The following is a 27,506-nucleotide window of genomic DNA, read 5'->3' on the forward strand; positions in this document are numbered from 1 at the left end:
ATTGGATTGGTATTTTGATGGGGATTGCATTGAATCTGTAGATTGCTTTTGGTAAAATGGCCATTTTTACTATATTAATCCTGCCAATCCATGAGCATGGGAGATCTTTCCATCTTCTGAGGTCTTCTTCAATTTCTTTCCTCAGTGTCTTGAAGTTCTTATTGTACAGATCTTTTACTTGCTTGGTTAAAGTCACACCGAGGTACTTTATATTATTTGGGTCTATTATGAAGGGTGTCGTTTCCCTAATTTCTTTCTCGGCTTGTTTCTCTTTTGTATAGAGGAAGGCAACTGATTTATTTGAGTTAATTTTATACCCAGCCACTTTGCTGAAGTTGTTTATCAGCTTTAGTAGTTCTCTGGTGGAACTTTTGGGATCACTTAAATATACTATCATGTCATCTGCAAATAGTGATATTTTGACCTCTTCTTTTCCGATCTGTATCCCTTTGATCTCCTTTTGTTGTCTGATTGCTCTGGCTAGAACTTCAAGAACTATATTGAATAAGTAGGGAGAGAGTGGGCAGCCTTGTCTAGTCCCTGATTTTAGTGGGATTGCTTCAAGTTTCTCTCCATTTAGTTTAATGTTAGCAACTGGTTTGCTGTATATGGCTTTTACTATGTTTAGGTATGGGCCTTGAATTCCTATTCTTTCCAGGACTTTTATCATGAAGGGGTGTTGAATTTTGTCAAATGCTTTCTCAGCATCTAGTGAAATGATCATGTGGTTCTGTTCTTTCAGTTTGTTTATATAATGGATCACGTTGATGGTTTTCCGTATATTAAACCATCCCTGCATGCCTGGGATGAAGCCTACTTGATCATGGTGGATGATTGTTTTGATGTGCTCTTGAATTCGGTTTGCCAGAATTTTATTGAGTATTTTTGCGTCGACATTCATAAGGGAAATTGGTCTGAAGTTCTCTTTCTTTGTTGTGTCTTTGTGTGGTTTAGGTATAAGAGTAATTGTGGCTTCGTAGAAGGAATTCGGTAGGGCTCCATCTGTTTCAATTTTGTGGAATAGTTTGGATAATATTGGTATGAGGTCTTCTATGAAGGTTTGATAGAATTCTGCACTAAACCCGTCTGGACCTGGGCTCTTTTTGGTTGGGAGACCTTTAATGACTGCTTCTATTTCCTTAGGAGTTATGGGGTTGTTTAACTGGTTTATCTGTTCCTGATTTAACTTCGATACCTGGTATCTGTCTAGGAAATTGTCCATTTCCTGAAGATTTTCAAATTTTGTTGAATATAGGTTTTTATAGTAAGATCTGATGATTTTTTGAATTTCCTCCGAATCTGTAGTTATGTCTCCCTTTTCATTTCTGATTTTGTTAATTTGGACGCACTCTCTGTGTCCTCTCGTTAGTCTGGCTAAGGGTTTATCTATCTTGTTGATTTTCTCAAAGAACCAACTTTTGGTTCTGTTGATTCTTTCTATGGTCCTTTTTGTTTCTACTTGGTTGATTTCAGCTCTGAGTTTGATTATTTCCTGCCTTCTACTCCTCCTGGGTGTATTTGCTTCTTTTTGTTCTAGAGCTTTTAGGTGTGCTGTCAAGCTGCTGACATATGCTCTTTCCTGTTTCTTTCTGCAGGCACTCAGCGCTATGAGTTTTCCTCTTAGCACAGCTTTCATTGTGTCCCATAAGTTTGAGTATGTTGTATCTTAATTTTCATTAAATTCTAAAAAGTTTTTAATTTCTTTCTTTATTTCTTCCTTGACCAGGTTATCATTGAGTAGAGCATTGTTCAATTTCCACGTATATGTGGGCATTCTTCCCTTATTGTTATTGAAGACCAGTTTTAGGCCGTGGTGGTCCGATAGCACGCATGGGATTATTTCTATCTTTCTGTACCTGTTGAGGCCCGTTTTTTGACCAATTATATGGTCAATTTTGGAGAAAGTACCATGAGGAGCTGAGAAGAAGGTATATCCTTTTGCTTTAGGATAGAATGTTCTATAAATATCCGTTAAGTCCATTTGGCTCATGACTTCTCTTAGTCTGTCGACATCACTGTTTAATTTCTGTTTCCATGATCTGTCCATTGATGAGAGTGGGGTGTTGAAATCTCCCACTATTATTGTGTGAGGTGCAATGTGTGTTTTGAGCTTTAGTAAGGTTTCTTTTACGTATGTAGGTGCCCTTGTATTTGGGGCATAGATATTTAGGATTGAGAGTTCATCTTGGTTGATTTTTCCTTTGATGAATATGAAGTGTCCTTCCTTATCTTTTTTGATGACTTTTAATTGAAAATTGATTTTATTTGATATTAGAATGGCTACTCCAGCTTGCTTCTTCTGACCATTTGCTTGGAAAGTTGTTTTCCAGCCTTTCACTCTGAGGTAGTGTCTGTCTTTGTCTCTGAGGTGTGTTTCCTGTAGGCAGCAGAATGCAGGGTCCTCGTTGCGTATCCAGTTTGTTAATCTATGTCTTTTTATTGGGGAGTTGAGGCCATTGATATTGAGAGATATTAAGGAATAGTGATTATTGCTTCCCGTTATATTCATATTTGGATGTGAGGTTATGTTTGTGTGCTTTCATTCTCTTTGTTTTGTTGCCAAGACGATTAGTTTCTTGCTTCTTCTAGGGTATAGCTTGCCTCCTTATGTTGGGCTTTACCATTTATTATCCTTTGTAGTGCTGGATTTGTAGAAAGATATTGTGTAAATTTGGTTTTGTCATGGAATATCTTGGTCTCTCCATCTATGTTAATTGAGAGTTTTGCAGGATACAGTAACCTGGGCTGGCATTTGTGTTCTCTTAGGGTCTGTATGACATCAGTCCAGGATCTTCTGGCCTGCATAGTTTCTGGCGAGAAGTCTGGTGTGATTCTGATAGGTCTCCCTTTACATGTTACTTGACCTTTTTCCCTTACTGCTTTTAATATTCTTTCTTTATTTTGTGCGTTTGGTGTTTTGACAATTATGTGACGGGAGGTGTTTCTTTTCTGGTCCAATCTATTTGGAGTTCTGTAGGCTTCTTGTATGTCTATGGGTATCTCTTTTTTTAGGTTAGGGAAGTTTTCTTCTATGATTTTGTTGAAGATATTTACTGGTCCTTTGAGCTGGGAGTCTTCACTCTCTTCTATACCTATTATCCTTAGGTTTGATCTTCTCATTGAGTCCTGGATTTCCTGTATGTTTTGGACCAGTAGCTTTTTCCGCTTTACATTATCTTTGACAGTTGAGTCAATGATTTCTATGGAATCTTCTGCTCCTGAGATTCTCTCTTCCATCTCTTGTATTCTGTTGGTGAAGCTTGTATCTACAGCTCCTTGTCTTTTCTTTTGGTTTTCTATATCCAGGGTTGTTTCCATGTGTTCTTTCTTGATTGCTTCTATTTCCATTTTTAATTCCTTCAACTGTTTGATTGTGTTTTCCTGGAATTCTTTCAGGGATTTTTGCGATTCCTCTCTGTAGGCTTCTACTTGTTTATTAATGTTTTCCTGTGTTTCCCTAAGTGTGTTCATGTCTTTCTTGAAGTCCTCCAGCATCATGATCAAATATGATTTTGAAACTAGATCTTGCTTTTCTGGTGTGTTTGGATATTCCATGTTTGTTTTGGTGGGAGAATTGGGCTCCGATGATGGCATGTAGTCTTGGTTTCTGTTGCTTGGGTTCCTGCGCTTGCCTCTCGCCATCAGATTATCTCTAGTGTTACTTTGTTCTGCTATTTCTGACAGTGGCTAGACTGTCCTATAAGCCTGTGTGTCAGGAGTGCTGTAGACCTGTTTTCCTCTCTTTCAATCAGTTCTGGGGACAGAGTGTTCTGCTTTCGGGCGTGTAGTTTTTCCTCTCTACAGGTCTTCAGCTGTTCCTGTGGGCCTGTGTCTTGAGTTCACCAGGCAGCTTTCTTGCAGCAGAAAATTTGGTCTTACCTGTGGTCCCGAGGCTCAGGTTCGCTCGTGGGCTGCTGCCCAGGGGCTCTCTGCAGCGGCAGCAACCAGGAAGACCTGTGCCGCCCCTTCCGGGAGCTTCAGTGCACCAGGGTTCCAGATGGTCTTTGGCTTTTTCCTCTGGCGTCTGAGATGTGTGTGCAGGGAGCAGTCTCTTCTGGTTTCCCAGGCTTGTCTGCCTCTCTGAAGGTTTAGCTCTCCCTCCCACGGGATTTGGGTGCAGAGAACTGTTTATCCGGTCTGTTTCCTTCAGGGTCCGGCGGTGTCTCTGGCAGGGGTCCTGCCGCTCCTGGGCCCTCTCCCACGGGAGCCCAGAGGCCTTATACAGTTTCCTCTTGGGCCAGGGATGTGGGCAGGGGTGAGCAGTGTTGGTGGTCTCTTCCGCTCTGCAGCCTCAGGAGTGCCCACCTGACCAGGCGGTTGGGTCTCCTATATCCAGTTTTGTAAGGAAATGGGAATAAGGAACTGTTGGGTCTGAAACCATTTCCTTGACAGCTCTCACAGCGTGTCCTCGGTGTGTGGCATGAATGGAGAAGCAAGTAGCCATCTGTGTGTTTGTGTGGCCTTGGGTATTGGACCTAAGCCTGTGTGACAAGCAAGGTCTTGCTTTAACACCTGATTACACCCTCAGCCCCAAAGTTGTAAATTAATGAAAGGGATGTCTGAAATGTTAGATTTCCTTATTTTTCTGGTAAGAAAACCAATATTACACTTAATAGTTTTTTGTTCAGTAAAAAATAAAATAACCAACGAAACCTGCATCTGCTTTGACATGTGATTATGTCGTGAAAGCTGTTCCCCTGAGAGCCTCCCTGTACTGCTGTTCAGAAGGACAGAAGCTCAGTGACTTCCCACAGGGACAGTCAAGGTCCAAGACTACAGACTTCTTAAACGTTTAAAAATGTCTTATTAGTTTTGTTTATGTGTGTGCTATGCATATAATGACCATGGAGGCTAGAAGAGGGTGTTGGAGTTCCTGGAGCTGGGGTCACAGGCGTTTGTGCGTTGTGTGAACCAAGCTGGGACCTCTTTCTGTGAGGGCTGCTTGTGCGTGTAACTGCTGAGCTGTCTCTGTAGCCCTGTGGACCTGGATACAGTTGTATTCTCCTTTCTATCAGATTCTCAGGGAATGAATGAATGAATGAAGACTTGGACCTAGTTTGATTAGGCTGGAGCAAGAATAAAAATTTACATATCCATGTAAAACAATCATTTTAGTGCTCCCTACTACCCAAGTTTACAACATTAGCTGCGGATGGTGGGACACGCTGCTAATCCCAGCACTGGGAAGCAGACCCAGGAGGATCTCGGTGAGTTCCAGCACCACACAGGGACTGTCTCATAACCAGTGACATTTATAACATTGACTATAATTTGCCTTCTTTAGGTTTTTCTTCAAAAATGATGGTCTTCGTTAGGGCCAAGTCACCCATACTTGAATCGTTTGATGCTCTAAGGAGTAGAATGTCAATTTTGTTCTCTTATTCCGCTTTCTAATTATTTTATATTATTGTCTGTCTGACATAAGCTAGAGTCTTCTGAGAGGCGGGTCTCATTTGAGAGACTCTCTCCAGGTTGCACTGTTGGCAAGCTTGTCTGGTGTCTCCGGTCGATGTGTGAAGTAGGAGGGGCCAGCGCACTGGGTGGGGCTGCCTGGGCTGGTGCTCCTGGATGCTGTAAGCAAGCAGGCTGAGCAAGCCATGAGGAACAACACGTCAGGAAGCAGCACCCTGCATGGTCTCTGCTGCAGTTCTTCGAGGTTCCTGCCTTGACTCTCCCTAGTGATAGAGTGCAACTTGAGAGTTGTAAACTGAAACAGTGTCTTTCCTCCCAAGTCACTATGGTCATAGTGTTTTTATCATGGCAGTAGGCAGTAGGCAGGCCGGGGCATGTGCATGTACTCCAGGAGGCCAGAGACACTGGGTCTCTGCTGCTCAATCCCAGGTGCTGTGACAGCTATGGAGTCATCTCCTCAGCCTGACGAGTCAGCCCGAGCGAGGGTGGGTTTTTAAAGAACTCTTATTACAGTCACATCTTCATAGACAGTGGTAGATATTGACTAGTGTCAGGAACTACTGTTATATAGATATTACGTCTTTGTGTGTGTGTCCATGCGCACACACACGCCCCAGAGGAGCCTTGCTTTGTATGTAGGTTAAAAAGCAGCCTCTTGTTCCCTGTTGTCTATGTCAGGGTACCTGGCCGGCAACCTTGCACCTCACCATAGGAGTCAGAACATGACAAGCTTTAAATGGGCTTTGTGGGGAGGGGCAAGGGATGGACCTGGGCTTACCCACTGAACCATCCTACCTTGCCCATAATTGCTCTTTTTAAGATGAAATGAAAGGAAACAAGATACCATGCAAGTGACCCTATATCTTTAAGCAAGGTGACTTTTCATTGCTGTGTTGTCATTTGATGCTGTGATCGGAGGACAGGTAGAAGAACAGTCAGTTCCCACCTCTGGTCTTGCCCAGCACAGTCCTTTTGTGACTTCTGTCTACCCAGATGTGTGGAGACTCCTTCCTACTGAGCACCCTACAGGTTCTCTCTGGATATGAGCTAGCTTCCTCTGATTAAACTCTGACAGTGTATGCTTAGGTAGCAGCCTGACAGTCTACAGGCTTTGGGAAAGACTGCTGCCCACTTCAAGCCCAGCTCTCCAGGTGTGTGCCCGCGTCCCTCGAGGGCCTTCCTCAGTTCAGTCAGTTTGCTACAATGGCCCCACCAGTTTGGATGGGCATCGCTTCTGGTGTAGGATAGTAGACATTGCAGAGGAAACAGGTGCTCCTCCAGAGAGGAGGTGCTCAGGGGCAGGGGAAGGGGGAGGGGGAGGGGAAGGACTGCGTTTTCTTCTTCCTTCTGGTGGCTCACCCTTTAGGGGCCGCCCTGTGTTCCCCTCATCCAGGCAGTATCCTCGCTGTCTCCTCAGCTCTTGATTTAGTGCCATGTCTGATTATTTATTTTTTCGGAGTCTGCCTCCCGAGTGCTGGGATTCAAGTGCTGCCGTACCATTGTTTGTTTGCCACTCCTAATAAAATGGCAACTGTAATCTTCTCAGAGACAGAGCGCTAATATTTATTATTTTAATTTTCAGATGGTGACCCTGATAACTATATTGCATACTATAGGAGAGCTACTGTCTTCTTAGCCATGGGAAAATCCAAAGCAGCACTGCCTGATTTAACGAGAGTGATTGAACTGAAGATGGATTTCACTGCGGTAAGTTCACCCAGCGTGCTCTGGGGGAGCTTAAGGGAGCTGGCTGAGGTAGCTGTTTCCTGAAGTAGTATTGGCACCTTAGGCATTATAGATGATATCAGATTGAATTCTTACACTCCTCTTCATTGTGGCACATAGCTATACAGAGCCAGCTGGGAGGGGAGCAGGAGAACCCCTGAGGCCAGGGCTCGTGGTGCCTGATTCTGTTTCACTAACAGCAGCAGTAATAGCAGAACTCAGAATGTTGCTGTATTAACAGTCTGTCTGGATGCTGGATGGGTTGGCACACAGGGGACAGAGGCATGCACAGTTCTGTGAATTTAAGGTCTTCTAGTCCATCCAGTGAGTAGCAGGAGAGGCAGGGCTATATAGAGAGCCCCTGTCCCAACAAAACACAACAAAGGTATGTATGGAAGAGTAACAGTACATTAGTCAGGGTTCTCTAGAGTCACAGAACTTATAGAATGTCTCTATGTATTAAGGGAAATTATTAGGATGACTTACAGTCTGTAGTCCTACTAGCCCAATAGTGGGCAGCTGGGAATGGGTAGTCCAGGAATCTATAGTTGCTCAGTCCCACGAGGCTGGGTGTTTCAGCTGGTCTTCTCTGTAAGGTGGAATTCTGAAGAAGCAGGGTCCAACAGATGTGCTGGCAAGTAAGTGCAAGCCGGCCAGGAAGAGTGGGCCTGCCTTCTCCCATTGTCCTTATGTAGTCTTTTTTTTTTTTTTTTTTGGTTCTTTTTTTCGGAGCTGGGGACCGAACCCAGGGCCTTGCGCTTCCTAGGCAAGCGCTCTACCACTGAGCCAAATCCCCAGCCCCCCTTATGTAGTCTTGTGTAGGCCTGTAGCAGAAGGTGTGACTCAGATTAAAGGTGTGTACCACCATGCCTGGATTTGGAACTTGTTCTGTCTCAGGCTGGCCTTGAACTCAGATCTGCTTGCTTCTGTCTCCTGGGATTAAAGACGTGTATTGCCTTGCCTAGGCCTAAGCTTTTCATGGCCACTATGCCTCAAGATCTGGATTAAAAGCGAATGTCATCCCATATCAAGATCTGGGTCAAAAGCCTGTGTCTTCCAGCCTCATCATCTGGGTCACAGGTGTGCCTCCATTTCTGGGTTGTAGTTCATTCCAGGTGTAGCCAAGCTGACAACCAGGAAGAGCCACCACGGGGTATACTAGGTGGTTGACAGTACTTCACGGGGTGTACTAGGTGGATGACAGTACTTCACGGGGTATACTAGGTGGATGACAGTACTTCACGGGGTGTACTAGGTGGATGACAGTACTTCACGGGGTATACTAGGTGGATGACAGTACTTCACGGGGTGTACTAGGTGGATGACAGTACTTCACGGGGTATACTAGGTGGATGACAGTACTTCACGGGGTATACTAGGTGGATGACAGTACTTCATGGGGTGTACTAGGTGGTTGACAGCACTTCACGGGGTATACTAGGTGGATGACAGTACTTCATGGGGTGTACTAGGTGGTTGATAGTACTTCACGGGGTATACTAGGTGGTTGACAGCACTAACTTTGTGGTTAGGAAGACCAGTTCATGTGAGGGATGGAACGCAGGACATGACGTGAGAGAGACTTAGGAGGCTGAGTAGGGTTTCAGCAGTTCACTCAAGGATGCCTTAGGAAGAACAAGCAGAGTGGCCCAGTTAAGGGGGTTTGGTGGCTTCCGAGCATTGTTGGTGTGGTTCTTCCTGGCAGCACTGTAAGAGCCTCCGAGGTTCCGAAGCTTACAGTCTCCTATGCTGAAGGCTGGCTGTCACAGGTTGTATGGGGACTCCTTTGCTGGTGCATTAGTTCTAGCAGTGTGACAGCACAGCTAAGGGAAACGACTAATGAGAGATTCATGGTTTCAGAGCTCTCAGTATGCAGTAGTCCGTCCTTGGCTCCATGATTGTGGGCCTGCGATGGAAGGATATGGGAGCATATGGAAGAGGAACACTGACTTTATGGCTAACAGGAAGCAGAGAATGTACGATAGATCAGGATAAGATATGGCTCCCAAGGATAACCAATCCTCTGTGCCCTGCTTTCTTTAACCAGGCCCTGGCTGCATAGTTTTCTCCATTCCCAAAATGGCAGCACCAACTGCGGATCACATACCAACACATGACCCTCATCAGGCCAGTCAAAGTGGCCTCAGAATTACCTTTGTAACTGTCATTTGTAGTTTTCCCTGTGTCTAAAAGGATCCGAGCAAACTAACAGCCACGTGATGCATGTTTGATTTGAAATACGGTTGCAATATTATTTTAAAGTAGGATTCCCAATTGCAATATTTTTGCTGACTTTATTACTTGAGACAGCTGAGTATAACCTTTTACAAAGGTTAAGTAACCCATTTTCTTAGCATTATGATTCGTCATTAGCTAGCTGAAATGGCCTTAACGGTTGTTTTTATATGTGTTGATGTATTTGATAGAGAATTAGGGGAATTTTATGTTCTGTAAAAGTAATACATAAACCTAAGTGGCGACCTGTAGTTTCTGATTTGTTGTTGTTGTTTTGTTGTTTTTTAGAAGGAATTAGTCTTTTAATTTCTAGTCAGAGAGTAGATATAAGTTGAAGGTTATGTGTATTAGAAGAAGAGGAATATCAGAAATGAAGGGGGAAGAGACACCCTCATTTTGGCTATAACAAATATTTACATTGAAGATTGAAGGCTTAGTGAACAGCAAACCTACTTCTGGAGATAGTCTCCCTGCAATTCTCCGTGGAAAAGATTTAGTATGATGTCAAAAAGTATCTTTTAAAATTAAACAGAGCCTGGAATGTATCTTGAAGGTAGAACCCTTGTATCTTCTTTATGAGTCCTTGTGTTTGATAACCAGCTTAATTAAAAAAAAATGTATACAATGCATGTCCTGTTCAGTTCACATTGTGGAGGATCAGTGGCTCTTAGTGTATTTTTAGGTTGTTCAGTCATTGCCATCATCTAGTTCCAGGGCATTCTTAGCACCTTGAAAATCTTATATCTTAAACAAAGAAAGAACTCCCAAAACAGAACCCTGCTTATGATTTTTTTGTGTTGAACAAAACATTTTTAAAGGAAACATACTTCATTAAAAATAAGCTTCTACATTCTATAGCTATAGGAATTTGTCTTAGTAATAAGGCAAACAGACATTGGGAAAGGAGTACCAGTAACTTGATTACATTATTTATTCTTTATTTTAAAGAAAAGTTAGAGGGGCTGGGGATTTAGCTCAGTGGTAGAGCGCTTACCTAGGAAGCGCAAGGCCCTGGGTTCGGTCCCCAGCTCCGAAAAAAAAGAACCAAAAAAAAAAAAAAAAAAAAAAAAAAAAAAAAAAAAAAAAAGAAAAGTTAGAAATGCACAGTACTCAAGACGACCCCTCTTTTTCCTCCTAGGCAAGATTACAGAGAGGTCACTTACTACTCAAACAAGGAAGGCTCGCCGAAGCAGAGGATGACTTTAAGAAAGTGGTAAGTGCCTGGCTCTAAGAAGGTATTATTGAGGACATACTGTATTGCTGGGAGCCAGCCCTAACAGTCAGGGACTGAAGTGGGACACAGCACTGGGTGAAGGCCAAAGGCTGGTGACCTCTGGCCTTGTAACTCCCTCCTACTGTTTTGAGGGCCAGAAGCTGATGGCTTCTGGCAATTTAACTCTCACGATTCTGGTATCAAATAGTGATGACTTTTGGCAATTTCACAGAGAAAAAAAGATAAAGAAAGTCAGGTGTACACATATGCACACATACACACACATACACACATTCGGCCAGGCCCGACCACCTGCACGCATTCATACTTATCTACTTATATATACCTATACATGTACATATAGATAGACATTATAGACATATTGTACATATATATAGACATATAGACATACATGTACACATGTATATACGTGTGTGCACACATACTACGTGCACACACACACACACACACACACACACACACACACGGTAGATGGGCCAGAACCCCACAGCCACAGCCTTACTTTATTTCTTCTCACTGGCCTTCTTTACTTTATTAGATAAAAGTTCTTTATAAAATTACCTTATAGATAAAATGTTATGCAAAAGGGAATTGCAGAAGGAATTTAGTTCAAAGCAGTGTTCTTTTTAATTAATTAATTGATAATTAATTAATTAATTTAATGTGAGTACACTGTTGCTCTCTTCAGACACACCAGAAGAGGGCATCAGATCTCATTACAGATGGTTCTGAGCTATCATGTAGTTGCTGGGATTTGAACTCAGGACCTCTGGAACAGCAGTTCTTAACCACTGAGCCATCTCTCCAGCCCATAGTGATTTATTCTATAAGCTCAGTATAAGTTCAAAGAAACAGTTTTCCACAGCTTTGATTTATCATAGTGCACACCTGTGGTTTCATCCTTGGACCTGAGCTAGAATGAATGTTTTTCTTTGATTAGATATTTGTGTATATGTGTGTGTGCCTAATTTTCTTCTCAGTGCAATTATGAAAGCTTATTGTATTCCTGATTATGCAGCTTTTGCTTACTGTTCTATGAGGAGGGGCCACATTTTATTCTTGATTCTAACTTTATTATGTGTCTCTGACAATAGGACTAAAAACATTTCTTTAGGGCTGGAGAGATGGCTCAGTGGCTAAGAGCAATGACTGCTCTTCGAGAGGTCCTGATTTCAAATCCTGGCAACCACAACCATCTGTAATGAGATCTGATGCCCTCTTCTGGTGTGTGTGAAGACAGCTACAGTGTACTTATATATAATAAATAAATAAATCTTAAAAAAACCATTACTTTAACCTTTCTTCCTAAGATTATTTGAATCAAATCAGGAATTCTATAAAGTCACTAATTAATCTAAACAGTTACTAAGAAATTATTTTCTTTGAAATAGGTAATTTTGTCGCTAAAAAAATTGTACAGCATTTAAATATGTTGAGAATAAACTGGCTTGGCCCAGTCTCCAGAAGTTTGACCGAATGAGTCAGGCTGCAGTCATTTTGCTGCAGGCCATAATGCTTGAGGAATGCTCCCTCCCCCATATCCACCTTTGGGGGAACATTCTAGGCCCCAAGCACTGCAGTGGCATTCCTAATAAGTGTAAGGTGGTAGGGGTCTCTGTATGATTCCTGTTTTCCTGATGGTAAGTGATGTGGAGTGTGTCTCTGTGTGCCTGCTGGCAGTTTATTTATTTTCAAGGCCTTTGCCTGTTTTTTCCTAGCAGGTGTTGTTTTTGAATTCTATGAATTACTGATATGACCTTATATGATAATATTGTTTATAACTCCTCCCCAATATGTCATTTACCTTTTTAATTTGTGTCTGCATAACTTAACAACTCAGATTATGCAAATAAACTAGAACTCTATTAAATAATTTTATTTTTACCTCAAGTGGGTCAAATTTAGGTACTTTAATAGCTGTAACTAACTTTAGTAGAAAATGTCCACAGTTTAAAGTGGTCTGATATATAATTCAAGGGGAACGAATTTCCACTTCATTGTGTTTTTAGTTGTTTACAGTGTTCTGTAAGAATTCTGTCACTGAGCTACACCCTCATTGTGATTTCATACACCATGGAACAGCCATGAAGTGTGGGACTGGGATCCAGCGGTAGAGGAAGTGCTTAGCCCGAGGCCCAGGCTGGAAGGGAACTTGTACTTTTGGTAGTGCCTGCCGAGACTTCACTTGGGAGTGCTCACCATGCCCAGATATGTGTCACCTTCTTTTCATTGTTAAGGACATGCTCAGTGCATGTAAAAACTGATTAGCTCAGGTTTTGGGTGACCAACTTGTTCATTTATTTAGACTTTATTGAAAAGTAAACAAAGGGCTGACGAGATGGCTCAGTGGGTAATGCTACATGCTGTCACGCCTAACTAATCCCTGGAACCACATATGGGTTTCTGCTCTCTGCACTTGTGCTGGGACATACAGTCCTTACCACACAGCACACATACATAAATAATGGTAAAGGTCATGAAATATGTATGAAAATATTCATGACTTTGTCACTGGGAAATGGTAAAACGTCCATCCATGTTACCCGCTGATATAGACTGAGTAGCCCAGTGTTGGCAACCCTTCGTATTGTCTCGGTTTATGGCACGGTCTGATCGGCTCTTCTGTGCAGGGTCTGTGCCGTGGTATTTGGATGGTGGCTCTTTGTGGATGGGACAGGTACTGGATTCGTAAGATCACAACTGTTACTTTGTTGTTTGGCTGTAGCTCAAATCTAATCCAAGTGAGAATGAAGAGAAGGAAGCCCAGTCTCAACTCGTAAAAGCCGATGAGATGCAGCGCCTGCGCGCCCAAGCACTCGATGCCTTTGACAGCGCTGACTACACTGCGGCTATAACCTTCCTTGATGAGATTTTAGAGGTGCGTTTGTTTCTAAGATGCTGTAGCTGACGAGCCCTGTCAGACACTTTGAACATTTATGTCCCACCACAACCAGGATAGGACACATCTGACCTTGGGGTTTTTAGGTCTTAAAAATTGGTCATAGAAATTTGCAACTCAAGCTTTAAGCAAATATTGACATGCTGTAAAGTGAGAATTATATTTTTTGTTGTTGTTTTTTGAGGTAGAGTCTTTCTATTTCTATGTAGCTCTGGTTAACTCAAAACTCTCAATATAGACCAGGCTGGCCTTGAACTCACAGAGGTCTGCCTACCTTTGCCTCCCAAGTGCTGGGATTAATGGCTTGCACGATCACACCAGGTTGGGAATTATGTGTTTTACCCACTGATTGTCTTGCCTGCCTGCCTGCCTGCCTGCCTGCCTGCCTGCCTGCCTATGTGTCTGTCTGTCTGTCTTATTTTGGAGAATGCTTTGCTAGATAACAGGTAAAGACATGTTACTTAAAAGAAAGATGGTGTTTGGAAACAAAGAGGAATGCTTCTATAGTGAGAACCTTGTAAGAGAGAAGGCAGAGAAAGAACGCTACACAGGGAGGGTTCTATTAGGCAGCATTAAGTTTAGGATTTCCTTGCCTCAGAAGGATTTCAGAAGAAGCCTGAATGGAAATACTATAATTACCATTTTCACAGCTCTTTAACGTCATATTGGCAGTAAACATGTGATGTGGATTCACTTGATAATTTAAACATTACTTGTTTTGCGGTAAATATTAAAAAAAAGGTACACCATCCCACGCTAGCGCCAGTACCAGTAGGCTACATGACATCATCTCAGTCAGCAAAGCGTCTCACCCACTAAGCTCCCAATCTCCATCCCTTGCTGTCGCTGCCACAGGCTATTCTCTGAGCCCTGCAGCAGCAGCCGCCCTCTTGTAACTCTCTTACTGCAGACTCTGCTCACATCCAAGCATCCGCCCCCTGGGGTTGTAGTCACAACTCCCAGTTACCTGGTAAAATAAAAACTCAGTAAGCTTGTAATTTAGCAATCAGATTTATATCTTAAATTCTCATTCTACAAAATGTCCACATGATAAACTCACAACCAATTGATAATGATATAAACTGCCCACCTAGATAAGACAAATTGTTCTATAAAAATCCATCCTTTATGAAATATTCATAACTGCCTGTGGCCATTTAAGGACACACAGACCTGGGTTGTCCTTCTCCTCTGCCATCTTGGTTCTTCTTTCTCTTTCTCCCCTGTCCTCTTTTCAAAACTCTGTCCCCGCCTAACTTTTTTACTGCCCAATCACAGGCCTTGCCTTATCGTGTGCCTGTCTTCACCTGAATAAAGACAGTCTACGTGTGTGTGTAGTTGTATGTACTGTGATGCACTTGAGAGGCCACAGATTAATTCTGTGGAGTCAGGTCTGTCCTCTGTCTTTATGTGGGTCCTGGGATTGTGCTCGTCCCTAGGCTTGGAGGCAAGCATCTTCACAGATTCAAACATCCTGTTGGCTCTTATTTAATAATTTTATAGAAGAAGTCATGTGATAAGACATAGAGACATTCTGGTTGTTTTTTTTTTTAAGATTTATTTACTTTCTTATGTATGTGGATACACTGTCACTCTCTTCAGACACACCAGAAGAGGGCATCAGACCCCATTACAGAGGGTTGTGAGCCACCATGAGGTTGCTGGGATTTGAACTCAGGACCTCTGGAAGAGCCTATACATGGTGTCCTGTCTCAACACACAAGGCAAATCAAGAATTACAAAGCAGAACTTAGATTTCTTAATTATAGCAATCATGAGTGTTGAATATTGAATATTCCCTTCACATGTTTGAGTGGGAATCATCTAATAGTCAACACTGTAGGATTTCTTTCTGTTTTTTTGAGAAAGGCTTCATTGTGCATTAAACTTGGCTGGAACTCAATGTGCAAATGCTGTGTTTTCTTATATTCAGAGTTTTAAAACTGTAAGAGGAAGAGAGAAAGAACAGAAAAAGGCCCTTTTGTTGCATGTGCATCTCCTATCCCTGTTAAGAGTTTAAGACAACACTCAAGAGCTTACCACATTCTGTCACACTCAAGTGTGTCAGGGTTCTCAACACCATTTATAAAATAGTGTTCTTTTCACACTGGCTGAGGGTTTTTCTGTTGATGAGTGTGTGCATGAGTGTGTAAGGTGCAAGAAGCAGTGTGCATACCTATGTGTCTTAAAGTCGAGTTCTTTTGTTTCTTAAGGTTTGTGTTTGGGATGCAGAATTGCGTGAGCTGCGAGCAGAGTGCTTCATAAAGGAAGGAGAGCCTAGGAAAGCCATCAGTGACTTAAAGGCTGCTTCAAAGCTCAAGAATGACAACACAGAGGCGTTTTACAAGATCAGCATTCTCTACTACCAGCTAGGAGACCACGAGCTGTCTCTCAGGTCAGTTCCTTCACTCCCTAGCTGGTCCTTCCAGTCTTCATGTTACGTTAATAGGCATATTAAGGCTTTTAAAGATGCCTATAGCCACTCAAACAACTTAGGTTCTCCCTAAGGTATTATAATATATAATATATACATCCTATAGCTTACCTTCTTGAAGTAGTCATACTAATATAAATGAGGATGCTGTTTTCCTTGCTGAAGTCAACGAGAATATCTGTGCCATACTGATTACTGTGTCTATGTGACAGTGTGCATGGCAAATTAGGAAGTCAGCATGTTTTCATCATTCCAAAGAAAAATACCTTACTGATGATTTCTCTACTTAATACAGAAAAGTATTCAGTGATTATCTTGACTTGGAATATTTCTTTTTTTAAAATTACTTGAGCAGTGAAGTTCGTGAATGTCTGAAACTTGACCAGGACCACAAGCGGTGTTTTGCACACTATAAGCAAGTGAAGAAACTTAACAAGCTGATTGGGTCAGCTGAAGAGCTGATCAGAGATGGGCGGTAAGCACCTTTCCCTATCTGCCTGGTTAGGATGCGATGGCGGCCGGCATAGCAGCACCACCAGGATTATGTGCACACTGTGGAAGCAGGCAAGAGCTCAGCAGTAGAACTGCATGGTGTCCGCACTATGGCCGCATGCTATCTCACGTTTCTCTTCTTTTGTGCACTAGGCACTGAACTATCCATTCAGAGTACAGACTGTTGTCTACAGCGTTTAGTCGTAAGGCTTATGTGGGAGGCACACCAATATGAAGGGCTGGGGTATGAGCTGACCACAGAGTGCTAGCGCGGAGCTTATGGGAGGGGCGAGGAAGAGCCCTGAACCCAGGCTGTAGCAGCAAAGGCCAGGAGTAAAGGAAAACCCTTGGAGAGGTGTAGATATTTCAATGTCGTCTTACAGTGGGAGTTGCTTGAAGCAATGGGTCGTATGTGTCTGTGCCAACATCGGGTGTGGGGTTGATGGGCTGGGCAAGGGCTGTGGTAGAGATGACTTTGCACACACCACTGCATAGTGGAGGGAGACTGTGGCCTCTCAGAATGAGTACCTCTGTCGCTGTCAATGCCATGGTCAGGATGTTGATTAGTTCTGTCACTACTGAAGTCTCTCTTAGGTGGCCTTTTACAGCCACAGCTTCTTTCCCGTCCCTAGCTGTCCTCAGATTCTGCAGCGGTGAATTTACTCTTTGTTTCTATAGCTTTGCCATTTTAAGGCAACAATAAAAAAGTAAACTTCTGAGATGCGCCTTTATCCCCCTTAGCATAATTCTCTGGGCATTTATCCAGCTTCTGAAGTTAATTTCCCTTTCTGTTTCATGGCAGTATTGCCATGGTATTACTGCCCACTGTAGTTTGTTTAGCGATTCCTTCACCAAAGACCGCCCATTGACTAAGTCTGCTTTCCTCTGTAAGACATCAGTCAGAGCTACAGCTCCATGGTAGAGGAGTGCTTCTGACTTACACAGTCCTGGGTTTGCTGGCCATTGCTGCTTCCTGTCGCCCACTGTGTGTGTGTGTGTGTGTGTGTGTGTGTGTGTGTGTGTGTGTGTGGTCTGTTTTGTGAACTCTTTCTGGGGAGACATGAACAAGTGTTCTAGTGACAGGGCATTGGGTTAGTCTGGTGAAGTAGCTGGCTGGACTCTGAGGAGCATGGACCACCCTGAAGCAGCCCCACCTCTGGTCTCACCTCAGCATGGACAATGAGTTCCCACAGTGTCTTCATTTAACTCTCACCCACCTGTGTGCCCCACCACATGCTTTTACTTGTGTGTGTAAGCAAATCCATGCCCAGGAGAATATGCATGGGGTTCTTCTACCTTGTGAGTTTTAGGGGTTAAACTCAGGTGTCCGTCGTGTTGGCAAGCATCTTTACCTGAGTCATCTGCCCCCCCCCCCCACACACATGCTTTAGAGACTCCTGTCTCTGTGTTGGGCAGGTTAGAGGAGTTGTATTGAGCAGGGCTTGTGCTCTTGCCACTGTACTTACTAAGAAGCACAGAGTGAAAGGAGGAGAGGGTGGTCTCTGCAGCTTTGGGAATATCTCCTTGTTACTCATTGCTCATTTCATAGATACACAGATGCAACCAGCAAATACGAATCTGTCATGAAGGCAGAGCCCAGTGTTGCTGAGTACACAGTCCGCTCCAAAGAAAGGATCTGTCACTGCTTCTCCAAGGTAACAACTACGTGTTCCCAGACACGGGACAGCAGCCATAACGACTTAAGATTGCTTCCTTCATTTTGTGCCCTGACTACCGAGCCATCCCTCCCTCTCTGGTCCACTATGCTTGTTCTTAATTTATTTTGGCACTGAGTATTGACCTCAAGAACTCATGCATGACAGGCAAGCACTACCACTCCATCTTTTTTTACCTTTACTTTTAGGATGAGAAGCCAGTCGAAGCCATTAAAATATGCTCTGAAGTTTTACAGCTGGAGCCCGACAATGTAAATGCTCTGAAAGATCGAGCGGAGGCCTATCTAATAGAGGAAATGTATGATGAAGGTAACTTTTAAAGGAATTTGACTCGCAGTATCTAAAGGTTAAAGTGTATGAAACCAGCACATGTTCAGTTGCATTTAATTTTGAACAGATGTATCTGCACATGGCTAAGAATTTGAAAAGTTGGTAATTATTCTGTCTTAGTGGATCATAATAGGTATAGCATCTGAGGAATTATTCTGTCTCAGTGGACCATAATAGGTATAGCATCTGAGGAGAGTTCTGTTGAAACCGTGTCAGTGGACCATGAGAGCACGTATAATACACACACAAAGTGTGCATATACATTATCCAACAAGATGATTCTGTGACCCCCAACTTTAGGGCTGTCACTCAAAGTTAGTTTCTAGTCACGGTCTAGTCATAGCTAGACTTTAGACTCCCAGGCATAGTGAGTCTAAGAAATATTGGAATGTTCCTGAAATTCAGCATCCTACTACCCATGAACAAATAATCTTCATTAGCTTTACTTTTAAAGGATGAATCTCAGCCCTGCCTCATTGATTCTGTTTGCTTGTTAGATACCAAATACTTTCCAACCATGCACTGCAAATTCCCTCCAGACCTGTCATGCTAGGTCTTTGTGGACGTTGGTTTTTATTGACATGGCTATCATGTTGGCAGTACTGAGCTGGTGGTCCCTCCAGCTCCCTTTGTACCTTTTGCTTTCCCAAACATCAACCAGGGATCTTAATGCTGGTCTCCTTTCCCATGTCTTACTGTCCTTGCTACGCAGTGGTCAGTTAAGTCTTAGTGGTGGTAAGATTGCTCTGTATAATGTCACACTACTTGAAGCAAGTGTGGGGAGACGATCTGGGGTGTAGACAAGTAAACCAACTGCAGTGAGTTCTGTCAAACGGGAGTGAGAACTTCAGCCCCTATTATGAATGGAGTTTAAACAGTTATGAAGCTGGTACAAGTTAGGCTCTAGGGAGCAACAGTGAGCCAAGGGCCGGCGGTGAGGACCTGGGACTGAGTTGGCCGAGAATGTAAGGCACTGACGCGTCGTCTTAAGGCATTTTCCTAACCGTGTCTTGACAGCCATCCAGGACTATGAAGCTGCCCAGGAACAGAACGAAAACGATCAGCAGATTCGGGAAGGCTTAGAGAAAGCCCAGCGGTTACTGAAACAGTCACAGAAGCGGGATTATTACAAAATCCTGGGAGTAAAAAGGTGAATTACTCAAGCTTGCATGCTGTACTTAATTAACTGCTTTAAAGCTACTCTAGCTCCTTCTGTTGTAACCTGGCTCACGGCATTCACTTAGGTTACTTCAGTCGTGTTATCTTAGCGTCTGTAACATCGTGCACTATCTTCAGTATATCACAGGCATTGTTTTAGACACTCTGTAGTGCACTAATGAGAGGGGTGGTGTGAACGAAGGCTGGGGCATCAGAAAGTCCCAACCTCAACTCGTGGGAAAGTTCAGAAGTAGAGTTGCACTTTATGGGAAGGGAAAGGAAGCCCTCCCCTGGGCCTAAAGTTAAAGTTGTGCTGTTATTCATAAGACCCAGTGTTCCGGGTTGGAGAGAGGACTTGGGTTAATAGCACTTGATATGGCTCACAACCATGCCTAACTCCAGTTCTGACCTTCCCTTCTGGCTCTCTGTCATTGCACACACACATGGTCACACACGTAAGCAACATATACAGACAATAAAAATTGTATCTAGAAAGTAAGAACCCAAGTAGCTGTCAGCTCTTATAGTATCAAGTAAACTTAACCTACAGTAAGGGGCTCAAAAGAGATTCTGTGTACGCGTGCGCTCTTTTTTCTGATCAATAGATTGACAGGGTTTCACTACAACCCTGGCTGGCCTGAAGTCACTATGTAGACCTAGCTGCCCTTAAACTCAGAGAGATCCACCTGCCTCTCTTCTAGAGTGCTTCTGGGATTAAAGGCTTGCACTACCATCTCTGGTGTGAAGTCTTTTTAATGCCCAAGAAACCTAAGCTCATGATAGTGTGGAGACTCAGAAGGTCAGAGCTGTGAAGACCTGTACTACATTCCAAGATGCTTGGTAGGAAGTGTCTCAGGAAGCCCTGGGGCTTAGCTCCATGGTAGTGGGGTTGCCTTGCATCAATCCTCAGTATTTGCCCCCAAATATCCGTATGGCCCAAAAAGGGAGGAAAAACAAAATTGACTAGAACAGTACGCTGTCTCGGATCTTTGACTTACATCTTTGGAACTTCTAAGAAAACAGGGTTGTGTATCATCAGGTGGCCCTCCCTCCCTCCCTCCCTCCCTCCCTCCCTCCCTCCCTCCTTCCTCCCCTCCCCTTACACACACGGAGCTTACAGTATTTGTTTGCTGTGTTGTGATGAAGCTCAGGTTGCTACATATGCAAGGCAGGCCCTCTCCCACTGAGATCTGAAAGGATACCAGCACAGTGCCTGTGGATTTTTATGAAAGGAAGTTAGACCCATCTCTTCCTTGTGAGTTTGTGTGTAGTAGAAACAACATTGAATGTGAAGTACTTTTTTCCTGACAAATACTAAATAACTTCTCCCATCCTCCAGAAATGCCAAAAAACAAGAAATCATTAAAGCATACCGAAAGTTAGCACTGCAGTGGCATCCAGATAATTTCCAGAGTGAAGAGGAAAAGAAAAAAGCAGAGAAAAAGTTCATTGACATAGCAGCCGCTAAAGAAGTCCTCTCCGACCCAGGTACCTCTGTTCTTGGCGAGCTGCAGCAACTCTCTCCTGCTTTTCCCGTCCCTGCGGCCTAGGTGGTGTGGAGCACCCGGGTGGGTGAGCTGCAGGGCTGTGGGTGCTTTGAGCCCTGCGCTCTCACCAGCCTCTCCCGGCCCGAGTTTGCCCAGGCAAACAGTTAGTGGAAAGAATATCGAATGTGCGATACCTTTTTCCTACTCGAACAAGCTCCTGTCACTTCTTAGGTTTTTTCTTTTCTTTCTTTTCTTTCTTTTTCTTCTCTTTTTGGCAACCATATGAAAGAACCACACTGATCATACATAACACAGGTATCTCTTAGACTCTGTTGGCTTCCCAGCTCAGTGATAGGTGATTCTCGGTACCAAGTTCCCTAATGACCCAGGATTCTGGTGAGGAAGCCCACATGCCAAGCTGGCCAACAAAAGAGGAGACCAGGTCACAAGCTTGGCCTATTGTACCCATGGCTGTCAGCAGCAGGCTTGCCCCAAGTCACCTGAACAGATGGACTGGTTGATCTGCATGTGAAGGAGACAGGCTAAGACTTCATACATGTACCTTGTCATATGGGTGGGGATGGGCATTCGTATTGGAGCCAGGAAGTTTCAACATCGAGGAAATCAAGTTTTCCTTGAACAAATCTTTTCTGTGCGTCCATTTATACTACAGAGTTGAAATGCCTTTTGTCTCAAGTAAAGTCATAAACCAGTAAGCACTTTGTTATTGAATACGTCTGTACTGTTCTGTTTCTTGAATGCAAAATGCATTGCAAGTTGTAATGTAGTGTAGTGTACTGTTTGGAGCAGAGTCAGTCTCTTTAGGGATTTGGAGGTGTTAAGGGAGTCCTGTCCCCTCCCACCAACCCTGAGAGTGCCTCATTGTGTCCTTTGTGTGTTGTCACCTGTTGGGCCAAAGAGCCCCAGGAAGCTCCTTAGATACTTTGGAATACAGAAGACCCACCTAAAAATTCCTTCGATTCTTACATGGGTCCTCACTTGCTTTTTCTTTTCTAGAAATGAGAAGGAAGTTTGATGACGGAGAAGACCCTCTTGATGCGGAGACTCAGCAAGGAGGTGGTAGCAATCCCTTCCACAGAAGTTGGGACTCATGGCAAGGGTTCAATCCCTTCAGCTCAGGCGGACCGTTTAGATTTAAATTCCACTTCAATTAAACCAGCTATTTTACTGCTCCTCTTCTTTATTATTATTTTTAACATTAAAAACAAATTTTGTTTGGGATTCTAATGGAAACAAAATGGAACAAATCTTTTAGTTTGTCTACGACCAAAGAGTTGTTTGAAGAAAAAAAGCTGTGCTTACTGTAGACTTAAGGTTGATGGGGCTGTCAAGGTGGGAAGCAAGGAATTGTATTTCTGACAGAGCAGGACTCTCACTTTGTGACTTCTGGGAGAAGTAGTCTGAGGTAGTTACCCTGTGGAGGGGTTAAAAGGCATTAAATATGCATTTGTCACCCTGGGGCAGACAGAGTCTATTCAGGCCTGTGTACCAACCATGAGGAGGAGCTGTGATCCTTAGATGGCTTGTGTCTCAGTATTCTTAAGGGAGCTGAATAGTTGAGCTTTATTTTCTGAGTAACAGTTGTGCTTAGACTTTGGTCAGTCCATTCACTTGCAAGTATTTCTGTGCCTGTGTCAGCACAGCTCTCACTGCAGGCAGGAGGCCATCTTTTCGGAAGCTTCCGGGCAGGTGGTAGGTGATAAGGCCAGGTGCAGACTCTGGCTCGGAGTGTTTTTGTTGTTATTTTATATCTATAGGAGAATACCAATTTCACTTGAATTGTTAAACTAAACAGAGTAAGTTAAAATATATGAAAGAGGCTCTGTGTATTTTAGATAATACTTTTGAAAGTCAGTTTGACATATACTTTTTAAGAAGCGAAGTTCCAAGTTGTTTGGTAGAAATTTCCTGTCACAAAATTGGTTTAGGAATGGAAATTTGTGAACATGAGCAGAGCATATGGTTGCCTCTTAGGCAGCGCGGTGAGGCAGCGTCTCCTTCCCTACACGTTTAGTCCAGCTGTCTTGGCTGTACTGTGTGCTGGGTTTTAGACTGGATGTTCCCTGGTTTATTTTTCTGCTGAGAAGAAGAGACTTGCAAATCCATCCAGCTCTGCTGTGCACCCTCTATCACCTCACATAACAAGATGGCACTTCCTCCTGCCCGAGACATTCTTTGTCCCTCTTACTTTAAGAAATGTACTATTCAGTATCTTATACTGAAGACTTTGTCCTAAAAAATCTGTTGCTAAATCAAGAACATTGAATATTTATGGAACTACTGATGAAATACTCTGGTAAGAATTATCACCTCTATTCTAGAAAGTTTTTTTTTTTTGTTTTTTTTTTTTGTTTTTTTTGTTAACATTGTGAGAGAGCTTGGGCATAAAGGTCTAATATGTCGCTTTTATGAAATGAAACATTTCAGTTGATTGTGGGAGCACGAATGTAGCCAAGCCCAGGTCATTTTCTTAACCCGTAGTCATCCTGGGGAGATGTAGAAAAGGACTGTGTGAAATGCAAGAACAAGAATCGCACGGTTGAGTTGGGCAAACACGTGAGTGCTTTCGGCCTCACTCAGGAGCCTGTTCCTTACTGAACACCTAATGGTGCATTTCCAAACACCTTTCAGCCTTCATCTCACCTCAGTGTCTCAACATTCAGGGCAGGCAAGAAAGCGTGCAGCTTTTACCCTAGTAGAGACGGGCAGAGGCAGATGGATTCCTGAGATTGAGGCAGCTTGGTTTACAGAGTGAGCTCCATGCCAGGTCCTCTACCAAATATTCAGTTCATCCAAGCCAGGGTGAGGCACTGCAGGGAGATAAAACACTCTTGTGTTTTCAAGTCCTAATAATCTTACGCTAGCAACTTATGTTGCAGTTGTCTTTCAGTCTGACTCCTTCTGTGATGATGTCACTGACAGTTGTGAATTGGAGTGATGGCATCTGTGCGTGTGCTTTGCAAAGAGCCGTGCTCACCAGCAGAACAAAGGAGGCATCACTGTGCTTCCCCTCCCACATAGAGGGATGCTGACAGGGTTAAATTAAGGTGGGCTGCATGGATCCTGCATGTGTCCCACATTAGCTGCCTCCTAACTTGCTTCCCAGAGAGGTTTTTTTTTTTCTTTTCCCTCCTACTTGTAACTGAAGAGTAGGCTTTCTCATTGCAAACTCTGGTGCCAAAGGCAGCTGCCACGCAGATGAGGTAGTTCTGAGCGGTGAGATAAGGATGCCCAGTGTGTTCCAGCCTGCGTGCTGTCCCAGAGTCACAGTGTCAAACAGTGGCTCCTTCTACCTGCCTGACACTGGATGGCAGGCACCATGGAGCCACACTACCAACAAAGCATTCTCTGCCCTTTTCCTTTTCTTTCTGCAGAACTGCTTCCGCATTCCAATTTCCATTTTTAGGAAGTGCAGGTAACCTTTGTGGTAATTCTGGGAAAAGTATGATTGAAGTTCACCTCGGCTGCACTCTGTTCTGTTCATAGACTTTCCCTCCTTTGTGGTGAGCTTCCTAAGTGCATGGCCACTGGGCTGTGTCTAGTGCTCATTGCTCAGGAGGGAGGAGAAGCCTCTGCTAGAGGGGCCACTCCTCCTATTTCACTTCTCATTTCTAAAAGTTTACTCTTTCTATGAATAGAAGAAAACCTGAAAAACATCTCGGTAGTTTATTAATGTGAATTGGATGTAACATCTTAATTTAAAATTATCTGTAGTCAGTGTTAAAAGTCTGTTTTTAAATAGCAGTATGCAGATTTGTCACTGGAGTTCTGATAATGAATGCAATTTTTTTTTTTTAAACGTAAGCAGGCTCATGCCTGTAGTCCCAGAATGTGGGGCTGCAATAGGATGTCACTAGGACTTTAGGCCCCACTCAAAAATACCAAATTTAAACACACATCCTCGAAATGTGAGAGAGGACTATGGATAACTAAGTAAAAAATGTCAGTAGTCACCATTATTCATTCCTGGGTATTCCTGTAATAGCAAAGAAGTGGTCAGAAGCTGGCGTGTACCAGAAGGAGGTAAGCTGCACTAGTTAGACATGGCTGTGCAGGCCCTCGTGTGCCGCCCTGTCTTACAGATGCGTCTGGGTAACGGGAGTGAGGACGGCTTTCGTGAATGTACTTGACCTTGCCGTAGTGATGGAGGGAGGAGAGGAAATGGTAACCTCTAATCTGATCTTCTTCCAGGTCGTATCATTCCTTTTCTAGTAGTGGCAGCATTTATTCTGTAATTTCAAATGATGTTAAAGGGGGGGAGGTATTTTTTTTTTTAATAGATGATCTCATTTGCTGAATGATTTAAGAGTAAAATTAGCCACTGCGTGGCTCTGTGTACAGTAACGACAGGTTTCATTGCACTGTCTGTGGTTGAGATACCTGTGCAAAGAGATGTGGGCACAGGGGAGGTAAACATTAGAGACGTTTGATAAATTATTACTCTTACCTTTATATTTGTTTTAAATGGTACAAACCTGACTTAATCCATCTCAATTTAGTGTTTTAATACAAAAGGAACTAAAATTATTTCAACTGGGGCTTACACATGTCAATGAATATGGGCAGTATTTTTATGCCCGTGTATTTTCACATTTAATAAAAATATTTATGGTCATATCCACCACTTTCTTGCTTCTGATTCATGTTTGGCCTTTGGGTTTAAACTTTAAGAACGTCCATCTTGGTAGTCTGTTACTACCTTTATTTCACGTAAAACCAGGACTGAGTCGAGGACAGGGCTTTCCTTTATGTGAGCTACAAGGAAGAGAGCAGAGCACATTAGGCAGGCAGCTGTGTTAACGAGACCCTTTAAATGACCACGTTCTAGGAAGACGACGGGACTTAAGGTAGTGGGTTAACCCTCTATTCTAGTGTTACAGTGTAACAAGTGGCTTCATCTGAACACACACCCCTGTGTGCCATGGCTTCTAGCAGCAACAAAGGCAGCTTTATTAATTTCAGTTACATGTTTTATATTGAAGGAAAAACAAAATACTTAAATGTATATAGAACTTTTACAGAAAGGTTAGAAACGTCCAAATCCATAGGCAATCTTGGTACCATGGCAACAGAGATGTCAACAGGTAAAGGAGGCCAGTGCTGGCTGACAGAGAAGCGGGGGTGGGGGTCAGCATTCTTTCTCAGAGCCTCTGGCTTGCTTTCCCTCAGCAGACACAGCCCCCGTTACTGCTCATCCTCAGTTCTGGCTTCATTGTCCTGTAACAGGCCGCCATCTTAAGGCCTGCACTTTGTACTCAGCAACTCTCCTTTTTCCTCCTTGAGCAAATCCTTGCTTGGGAGATGAGTGCATGATAAACAGAACCTTAACAACCTGCACACTGACTGCGGTTGTCCAGTTTAAAGGGGTTTGGTTGGTGACTTCCCCTTTTGGAAATCCCTCTCTCATTGGAAATTTTCTATTCTTTTACTTTGATTTCTTTTTCTTTGTCCCCCCCCCCCAGTAATCATTCTTTTAGAAAGCTTACTTCTGTTCCCTGAGAGTCTGGATAATCAGTCTCAGTCCACTGTCCCAGGCTGGTCTTTGATGTCTGGCATCTTTGTCATAAACAACTAAGCTGCGAAAGTCTGTTGTGTACAAACCCTTCGTTTACTTTTGGGCTTCACTGCACTTAAGTCCACGAAGTAAGAGCAGTGAAGATAAAAGCTAGGGCAGCAACAGAAGAGTTCGGTTCTGAGCACTGGGTCATCAGAGTCCAACCTTCTGCAAATCCCTGGCTGTTCTGGAACTCGTCCTGTAGAACAGGCTGACCTTGAACTCCGAGATGCGCCTGCCTGACTCCCAGGTGCTGGGTTTAAAGGTGTGCACCCCACCTGGCTGTACGCACATTCTGACTTTCAGCCGAGGTGACGCCATCGCGTTTTTCTTTAGGGCTGGAGAAGTGGAAGCTACTCAGTTACAGAAAGAATGTAAAGGTTCCCCCCCCCCCCGTGAGGGGACACCATGACTAAGTAGCTTGGGGAGGGACGGATTTATTTGGCTTACACTCCCACATCACTGTTTATCATCCACGGAGGTCAGGACAGGAACTCAATTAGGGAAGGGACCTGGAGGCAGAGTGGATGCAGAGACCACGGAGGTGAGCTGCTTATTGGCTTCCCCGGCCTGCTTTCTTGTAGACCATCAGCCCAGGGATGGCACTACCCATAATGGACTGGGCCCCTTCCCCATCAATCACTAATTTTAAAAATGCCCACAAGCCTGCCTACAGGGAAGTATTTCCTCAGCTGAAGTTCCTTCCTCTCAGATAACTTTAGCTTGTGTCTAGTTGACGTAAAAGTATCCAGTACAATTGACCGCTATCAGTTTGACACAAACACATCACTGTAAAGCCACTATCTTTCCTTTTTTGTTCACCCCCAAGATCACGCACACACATATCAC

At 43.5% G+C, this 27,506-nt stretch overlaps 1 protein-coding gene across 1 annotated transcript in view; it reads left to right on the forward strand.

Moving 5' to 3' along the window:
* Positions 1-25,728, forward strand: part of Dnajc3 (DnaJ heat shock protein family (Hsp40) member C3) — a 42,977-nt gene extending 17,249 nt beyond the window's left edge. Inside the window, exons 3-12 of the mRNA NM_022232.2 lie at positions 6,995-7,119; positions 10,511-10,585; positions 13,332-13,484; positions 15,719-15,900; positions 16,295-16,414; positions 17,981-18,086; positions 18,296-18,416; positions 19,455-19,587; positions 20,935-21,083; positions 22,100-25,728. Coding sequence (NP_071568.2) covers positions 6,995-7,119; positions 10,511-10,585; positions 13,332-13,484; positions 15,719-15,900; positions 16,295-16,414; positions 17,981-18,086; positions 18,296-18,416; positions 19,455-19,587; positions 20,935-21,083; positions 22,100-22,257 — 1,322 coding nt within the window. The 3' untranslated portion in view covers positions 22,258-25,728. The remainder of the gene's footprint in view (positions 1-6,994; positions 7,120-10,510; positions 10,586-13,331; positions 13,485-15,718; positions 15,901-16,294; positions 16,415-17,980; positions 18,087-18,295; positions 18,417-19,454; positions 19,588-20,934; positions 21,084-22,099) is intronic.
* Positions 25,729-27,506: the final 1,778 nt, after the last annotated feature.

Source organism: Rattus norvegicus, chromosome 15 (genome assembly GCF_036323735.1).
Source record: "Rattus norvegicus strain BN/NHsdMcwi chromosome 15, GRCr8, whole genome shotgun sequence".
Classification (NCBI taxonomy): Eukaryota; Metazoa; Chordata; class Mammalia; order Rodentia; family Muridae; genus Rattus; species Rattus norvegicus.